General features: G+C 39.5%; 2 protein-coding genes across 2 annotated transcripts in view; both read left to right on the forward strand.

The window, feature by feature from the left end:
- Window positions 1-8,424, forward strand: part of LOC110058807 (uncharacterized) — a 31,660-nt gene that overhangs the window by 4,297 nt on the left and 18,939 nt on the right. The window contains exons 3-5 of the mRNA XM_020765467.2: window positions 201-257; window positions 619-1,611; window positions 1,810-2,040. Coding sequence (XP_020621126.2) covers window positions 201-257; window positions 619-1,611; window positions 1,810-2,040 — 1,281 coding nt within the window. The remainder of the gene's footprint in view (window positions 1-200; window positions 258-618; window positions 1,612-1,809; window positions 2,041-8,424) is intronic.
- Window positions 6,492-8,424, forward strand: part of LOC110055874 (uncharacterized) — a 4,067-nt gene continuing 2,134 nt past the window's right edge. The window contains exons 1-2 of the mRNA XM_089296334.1: window positions 6,492-6,753; window positions 7,305-8,424. The exon at window positions 7,305-8,424 is cut by the window's right edge and continues 2,134 nt beyond it. Of these exons, the coding sequence (XP_089152460.1) occupies window positions 6,617-6,753; window positions 7,305-8,424 (1,257 nt within the window). The 5' untranslated portion in view covers window positions 6,492-6,616. The remainder of the gene's footprint in view (window positions 6,754-7,304) is intronic.

The following is an 8,424-nucleotide window of genomic DNA, read 5'->3' on the forward strand; positions in this document are numbered from 1 at the left end:
AGTCAATCGGAACAATGTCTTTTGTACAGATAGTCTTCATTTACATGACAAAAAGAATACTCATGCTACAATTTGAATTATTTCATATTCAAAGATCCAATAGTCTTAATAGTCAGAAAAATAAGATTTTAATCTTTGTGTACACACTGAAAAGACAAGATAGACACTTTTTAAATCTTAATCTTTGCTATAATTTTCAGGTGACATTACCAGTGGGATGGCAACAAAAAGATCCCTCATTTGCCCTGAGCTTAACAGTAAGTAGGAAAACTAATACAAAGCTTTTTTTGACTTTTTTAAATGCGTCATATCTCTATTAATGGATTGGAGCCTGGCTAACATGAAATCAACTTTAATCACATCTTCATTATTTGAAATGGAGACTATTGTATAAAAATAAAATGCTGACCTATATCTGATACTTTCAATTGAGAGTATTTTGTAGGGAATGTTGTTTGGGGCATTAATAAAGAATCTTCTTCTCTGTTAGCTTGAGGCTACATGTTCATTTGGTTAAAAACTAAAAATTTGTTTGACCTTAACCTGGTTATCCTGATCTTGCTATAATCCTTGGTTTTTTACATCTTGGTATAATGGTTTTGTTGTTGCTTTTTTAAGTATGACTTCAGCCTTGAAAGAGATGTCATTGCTAAAGCGGATGCACTCAGGGCTTCAAAACAGGAACTATCAGAAGCTTCCTCAGCTGAATCTCAAGTGACAAGTTCTTCCACAGAAACTCTGCCTAGTCAAAATTCAGTATTTTCCAACGTTGGAACTGAAATTCTTCAACCTGTGGTGGCACCTGGAAGAGGGCATAAGAAAAAGGACAGCTTTGGGGGAAAGGGGAAAAATGCATTTGACCTTGCAGACTTTGAAGGTGACACGTCAACACCATTTGAGCTGGTAGAATTACAGACGATAAATGATTTAGATGAACTTAAAAATGTCCTTCAACCTAATGCAGTACCCTTGGCAACAACAGAAAACTCATCTAGTTCATGCGATTATAGAGCACGTGGTCTTCCAACTGGTTCACCTGGGAGTGATGTTAGTCTAACTGCAAGCAATGTTCCACTTTCAGGGAATTCATTAATTGATATTTCTAGTTCTGCTAATGTGTTGCAAAAACCATCACCTCCGATAATAAGTAGAACTGCAGATACAAGAAGGTCACCTAATGCCAATATAGGGGGTACATTGTTAGTGGACATTGGAGAAATGAGGACTAGCTTGGTAACTCCTCCTACAATTATTTCAGCAAGGAATGATTCTGTTCCAAGTAGTTCTTTACCAAATACAAGGTTTCTTCCCAAAGACAGGCCTCTCTCCAGAGGAGGATTATTGCCTCCCATTGGACAGAGTTTTCCTTCGTCAGGGTCTCAACAGCCACAAGGACAGCAACCCATGCAAATTGCAACACACACTAACGAGAATACAAATTCTTACCAAGGTGGGATTTATAGTTTTCCTAAAACTCCTCCTCTACAAGGACAAGAGAAAACCACTAAAGAACAGGAAATTAAACCAAACTATGGACATTATGTTACTCCTCCCTCTGTTTGTAGTTCAAGAGAACCACAGTGGAATGTGCCAAGGTCTCCCGACTCTCAGGTAAGTAATCATCAAAGCAATGTAAAAGTAGGTGCTCCATCGTGGCTGGCTAGTCATAAGTCTGACTGGCCTATATTTAAATAGATCTTCATTATTTGTGTGCTGCTAAATAATGTGGAATTGTGTTGTAATCTAACCAAGTTAAAATTTTGAACTATTAACTGAAGTGTAATATGCTCATTTTATTTTCACATTCAGAATACAGGGGCTCGCTATCCTGCTCCTTTGCCTCCAATTGGTACTTCACCAGAAGAACGGCAAACCAGCCTATCAGCGGATGTAGAGCATGCATATAGATCCTCTCTACCAGATCCGTGGCCTGTTTTAGATGAATCAGAGCAGTCATTTGTTCGCAACATTGCAAGCATGGGCTTCCCTACACCTCGTGTAAGTAGGGCTGTACAGAGACTTGGAATGAAGGACAGTGAGGTAAGAAATAACCATCAGCTGAGGGTTTGATTGTTCAAAGAATGAAAAGAATGATCAAGCCAATACAGGATTAGTATCAATTTTGAATTTAACTTGTAACTTTTTAGTGAGGTTTTCAAAAGAAGTGATGCATCTAGGCAATAATGGTATGTCTTAGGGGGAGGTGGGAAGGTGCTGGTATGACATCACATCTAAATGGAGAGCTTATTTCTTGTAGGCACATTCATTAGGGCCAAGAATTACATTTTGTTGGGGCGGGGGGTGGGGTGGGCTGGGCTGGATGTGCTGTTTTCATGTTGCATTGGTGCAGAGGAGGTCTGCTATTCATGTACAAGTATAATGGGGATACCAGAGGGCACATCATAGAGAGTGCAAATATAATGGTATCCTATCCAAAAGTGAGCAACATGTGTATTACATGAGCTTCAAATGATTCATGATTGCTTTGATGAATCATCTAAGCAAATGTCCCACAAATGTTTACATTTTATGATATTGGAAATAAAGGTAACAAAATGAGACAACAATCTCTTCTCTGGCCCTTTCCTCGTGGTTTCTGAAGCAGCATTTGGTCCTTGAGATTAACTAAGACTCATGCTGCAAGTGTACTTTTGGTCAGTTCTGTGCTGTAAAGTAGGAGTAGAAATACTCATAGACGATCACTTCTTGGTACAGAAACCAGGATAAACTGCCGTAATACAGTACACTTGGCCTGTAATCTGCGATCATACCCTCCCTCCCTGCATCTCATCTCCCTTTCAAAAAGAAAAAGAAATGCCTGATCTCAGGTTACCTGGCCTGACACCCACTTAACCTCCTTTGTACCTTACCTTAAATTTCCTGGACAGGTTTCAATTACCCCTTAATCTATGCTCCAATCCACTTTGGTAATAACCAAATTGCGTTGCACTGAGCTGCGATGGTGTCGATTTGCATGCAAACACTAATAATATAATATATCTTATAGTGTATCTTAATTAACCACACCCCCACTGGGGCTTTTCAGGACCAATGAAACCCAATGATGAAACAAATGATGCAAATGAACATTACATGGTTAAAAATCCCAACTGGCGGGAGGCAGACAAGTTGGCTATTTACAACTCCAGCTCAGTGGTCAGAGCGGAACTTGAACCCGCGACCTCCGGATTTGAAAGGGAACCTTTGTGGGCTGAAACGTTCATGTGTTGGGTTTCACTTGTAAACACTGAACACAAACGGTATCTTTCTGCTGAGTACAGTACACGAAGAGTGCCCCCCAAAAATAAAATCAAGTAAAACCTGGACCCTTCTTGAGTCGATTACGCAGTGTCAAAACAGTGTGTTGAAAATTATTCGTTAAAGCGCCAATATTTCACATATAAACCGAAAATCAGCATTTAAATATTGATTTCAGTTGACAAAGCACTCTTTTTTGGTACTCCTCCACTTGAAGATCAAGCCGTGTAATGCATTGTCTGTCTTTGGGCAGACCATCTTTTCCCTCAGTTTGTAGAACAAAAAGCGAAAAGAAACTAGAGCAAAATATGGCATGGTAATTTTTTTTTTATTGGAAAAGAGGGACTAGTTTAAGTCTAGAGCATTACGGTGAAAAAGCAGAATAGGCACGCTGCCTTATAGTGAAAGGGAATGTAGAAAATCTTTTCCAACGAAACAGGAAATTTACAGAATTGCTAGTGGAACAAATACACAGTTAACCGCTTTCTGAGCCCTGGCGTCCTGTTGCTAAATCAGTCTAATGCGGACCTTCTTTGTTGTTGGCTACTCCTTGGATTGCCATGGAAGCAAAAGATCAAGCACAGCAAGTAGGCATTGCTTGTCATACTGGACAAAATGGACTGGTTTGACAAGCTGAACGGATGATCGGTGTGCCCTTAGTTAGTGGAGGTCCCCTCCACTAACTATGGTGTGCCCGAGTAGGACACCTTATATTTATGATCATGTAAGCATACTTGTACCTAGCTTAACCTGAGTATCAGACCATTTCTAAGGGGAGAGGGCAAGGGAAGTAGGGAGGGGAAAAAAAGAAAAAGAAAAAGAAAAGCCTGATACTCAGGTTGTACCTAGCTACCAACCTTGATTGTTACATTGACAGCACTGAAACAATTTGAGCCAAACAACAAAGAACTTTGCGCGGAACTCGAGAAAGTTTTGGTCATGAAGTTATGTTCCGAGCAATGTATCATGTTGAGACTGTAGCAAGCGACACGGCATTGAAACAGCGGCATGGAGAAAGTGAAGTGAACTCGAACGGCAAGACTTACGTTGAAATCACTGCATCGAAGGAACAAAGAAGTTATCAGCAGCGTATTGGTTGTCACCCGGCGACATGGTGTACCAGCTTTTTATCATGCTCTATTAAAATCAGAAAACGGGAAAGCCGTTGCATACTCGACGACATTACACCCAACTTTTCCCATCAAACACCACCCAACATACTCGCCGAAAGCTCGTCTGTACACCGACAAAATACAACTGACTCGTGGAATATTTCATGGTATACCACTCGAAAGCGTTGCGCAACTACTTTTTATATCTTCGATAACGTTGGACGATATTCCGATAGCTGTTTCGGAAATTGCAAAATGACAAGGTTTGTTATTTAGAAGTGAGGACTTGTATACCCCTTCAACAGGGCCTCCATAATCCTTCACAGTAAAGATTGCTACAAAATGAAGCCAGCACTCTTTCGTCAAACCCAAAGATAACACAAACACTTGGAGGTCTTGGAGGTTACTGTTAAAATACTGATTCACTGTAAAAACTGCAAACTTAAATACAGCTGTATTAGTAATAAATTTATTGAGTAAGTTATATGTAAATATATTTTGTGATTTTCAATCTGATTGTATAGTTTGCAGAAGAATCTGAAGTGTCTGTGGTTTTGCAGCTTCTAATTTATAGCTATTAGTTAAATCACAAGCCTATAAATTTAGTTGTATGTCTCTGTTTAAATAAAATAGTATATGGTTCCGGATTTTCGTGTTCAAAAGATGCACAATTCAGCACAAAGAAGGAAAATTATGGCCATCGATATCAGAGTTAACCATGTAAATTGACATGTGACTGGCGTCCAGTCTTCCTGTCCAGACCGGGTTAAAAAGCTGTTTTGATCAACACGGCCAGCTGTCCTCTTAGCCGCCACCTCGAATAGTGAACCTGTGCACAAGCTATACAAAACACCAGAAGAGTGAAAGGATATCGTTCTCGGCTTTTTCCACTTACGTTTTCCAGGTAAGGAAGTACAACTCAAAAGAGTGAGCGAAACACATTTTAATACCGTCTTGGGAATTAGAGCTCATTTGGGATTACGGACGGAAAGCGGAAGTTAAAATTCTTGTTTTTGGCTTACTTTCACTTTCCACTTCGAGTCGGATTTTAATTGAAACCTAATCTTCACCGGGTCGCACCAGAGCCAATTTTGTTTGTACAAGTAATAAATCTGTTAAGATCTGTCAACAAGTAGCGTAAAATAAGTGCGACCCCCAGTTTCAAAAACTTGCCAAATTTTTGCGGATTGCCAAAATTTCGCCAATCTTCAAAGAAGCCGAAGTGCTTCCTCGGAGGCTTCCAAATTTTCGCAAAGCAAACAATTTTGTTATTTTAACCATTTAACTGTCATATTTTTTAGAACATGCCTGGATAAAATTACGGCGAGAAAATAACTAGTTCAGTTTGGCGCGTGCGATGACGGGATAAAATCATTTTCTACCCGGTCCATCTGACGCGTTTTGCAGTTATTTCAGTGCAAACGAGGAATATGAGCGGCGTTTTTATTCAAATTCTTATGACTCGTACCCTGGATCTGGTTACTGGCAGCAAATTGAAGAGATGGCTTCAGCGAGACAATCTTGTTCGATCGCAAGTAGCGCAAGCAACAACACAAACCCAAACCGAGCAAAACTGCTCGTTCAATTATGGGTCGGAATTCACCAGTTACTGTATAGCGGAGAGTCAAGAACATACAGCGTGGATAAAAATCTGCGAAGAGTGAAACTCTCGCATGATTGCTAATTGAGAAATACAGATCTTGTTACGTATATTTCCATCACTAACGTTTTGGTTCTAGCATGTTGGCCTAACGCGACCACTGCCAAAATTTGGAACTTGCGAAATTTTTGCCAATTTTTTTTTTTCCTCGCCAAAAATTGGAAATACTTTAGGCAAACAAAATTGGCTCTAGTGAGACCCGGGCTTTTGTCTGTGACGGAAATCCACTCGTAATTTAAGCTTTTAAAATGATATGTGGTTAAAATTCGTGGATTCGCACCTTTGTTGTTATTGGTCTACTTTGATCCGAAAGTTTCATCGCTAATATAAGCGTAATAAATAGAAAACTGCAGCCCTTCTGGAAGCAAATTATTAGGTTGTATTCGACTGCTATCCCAGTTAACAATTTTTTTTTTTGTTACAAACTCTTTGATGTATCTCGTTCCTAGAAAGGGTTTTAATTTTCTGCACTTGGTTGTTTACTTCGTACATGGTTTAACCTTGAACAGTTTGTGACAAGTAAAAATAAATCTCGACCATCCTCGATCGTAAACTCTGTTGCATTTCAGCTTGAATCCGCACTGCGATGGACCTTTTTCAGCTGTTTGCCAGAACGATTGCAATACTGAGTTGGGTGGCGTATACTTCGTTTGCTGGGATTGTTATTTACATTGTAATAACTTTCCTTCTCTCCGAGAAACCAAGGGAACCAACGGACACTGAGTATGTTTGAACTTTGTTAATATTTTTTCTTTGTGTTATGTAAGCTCATTTATACTCTCTGCCTAGTCAGTAGTGGAGCTTCATCAGATTGCAAGTTTGCTACACGTTAAGCTTAGCCGGTATTTGATATTATGCATACCATTTTAGTTAGTCGTGAGAGTATCAAAAACATTACATGATTGGATGTACACCTAGTACGTCAAATATACTTGTCTGTGCATTTCAGTTGTGCTTGTTAAAATTATAGCACAGGAAAAGCCCAAATAGACTGAAAAATAGGATACTTTTGCATGCAGCACAGGTAGTTAGTTTGCTAGATTAATCTGCATAGACTATGGTGGGAGCTGTGAACATTCTTTTTTCCCCCAAAAAATTGGGGAAACTTAGTGAAACTCTCTTTTTGAGATTATCATCACTGTTTTTACGTTAATTTTGTCCATGCTGCTTTGTAATCTGCTTGTGTTGCATTTAAGTTGATTTTTGTATAGAATTAAAGCCATGATAACATTTTGCTCATGATAGATTATCTTGCATGCTGTTTTTTTTCCAAGATATGAAACACGGTCTACCCTGATAGGCATTTTACTGGATGTCTCAAACTCCATGAGAAATAGTGTTGGTGGTAGGGTGGAGGAGAACGGTGGAAAATGGGCAAAGTCAGTCTTCAAAGTGGTGGATGAATTGATCAAGCATGATGTCTCATCTTCAAACCAGACCTTTGCTTTAGCTTTTGGTAGTCCTTCTCATCCTGAAGTCTTTGATTTGTTAAGCACTGTTAGGAAAGCAAATCATGAAGTAAAGAAGGAACAAGATCAGATTGAAGATATAAGATCAAGAGCAAGCAAGAAAGACTTGTTAGAGGAAGCACTGACTATTCTTGAAGAAAATGAAGCAGAAAGAGTGCGCTATTGGGGACAGATGGATGATTTGCTCAAAGTTGTTGATGATACTACTGCTGCTGCAATGCTGCACTACTTACAAAGAAGCTGTGATTTTACGAAAAAGTTTGTTCATGAGTGTCTTCCTCGAGAGTGTCTTAAAAGAAACTTATTTCATGGAGGTAAAGTAATACGTAATGTTGCCATTGAAGGTGCATTTTCTGCAGCAGGGTATGTTCCTTTTTTTGGTTCCACTCTGCAATCATATGGCACGGAAGGTTCAGTTAGAGAAGCAATTGAGAAGGGTAAACGACTCTTGGCTGAAACCAGACGGAGCAAAGCTGCAGAATTCCAACGGGTGGATGTCAGCAAAGTTGCAATTATGAGTGTTCACGATGCATCGAAAATACTGCATGCCAGTGCTGGTGATCAGGAATTAACTAATGAACGTGTTGATGATTTGCTGGAAACAATTGAGCCCTGTATTTATGGAGACACTCCACTCATGGAAGCTATGCATCATTCTGTGGATCTGTTTTCGCACAAAGAGTTTGCCAATCATCAGAAGCTGCTATTCATTCTCTCTGATGGTATGCCTACTGATGGAAATGACCCACCACTTCAAACTTTGTCAAATCTTGGAGTCACCATGGTCAGTTGTTTCATAACAAACCAAAAGCTTTCTGATCCTCGTCATTTGTACAGCATTCAAGATGAACATTGGCAAGATCCGGCAAAGTTCATGTTCAGAATGAGCTCCACTATCACAACGCAGAAGATACCACACACTTTG

The sequence above is a fragment of the Orbicella faveolata genome, unplaced genomic scaffold (assembly GCF_042242905.1).
Source record: "Orbicella faveolata isolate gen_17 unplaced genomic scaffold, um_ofav_v1 contig_26, whole genome shotgun sequence".
Lineage (NCBI taxonomy): Eukaryota > Metazoa > Cnidaria > Anthozoa > Scleractinia > Merulinidae > Orbicella > Orbicella faveolata.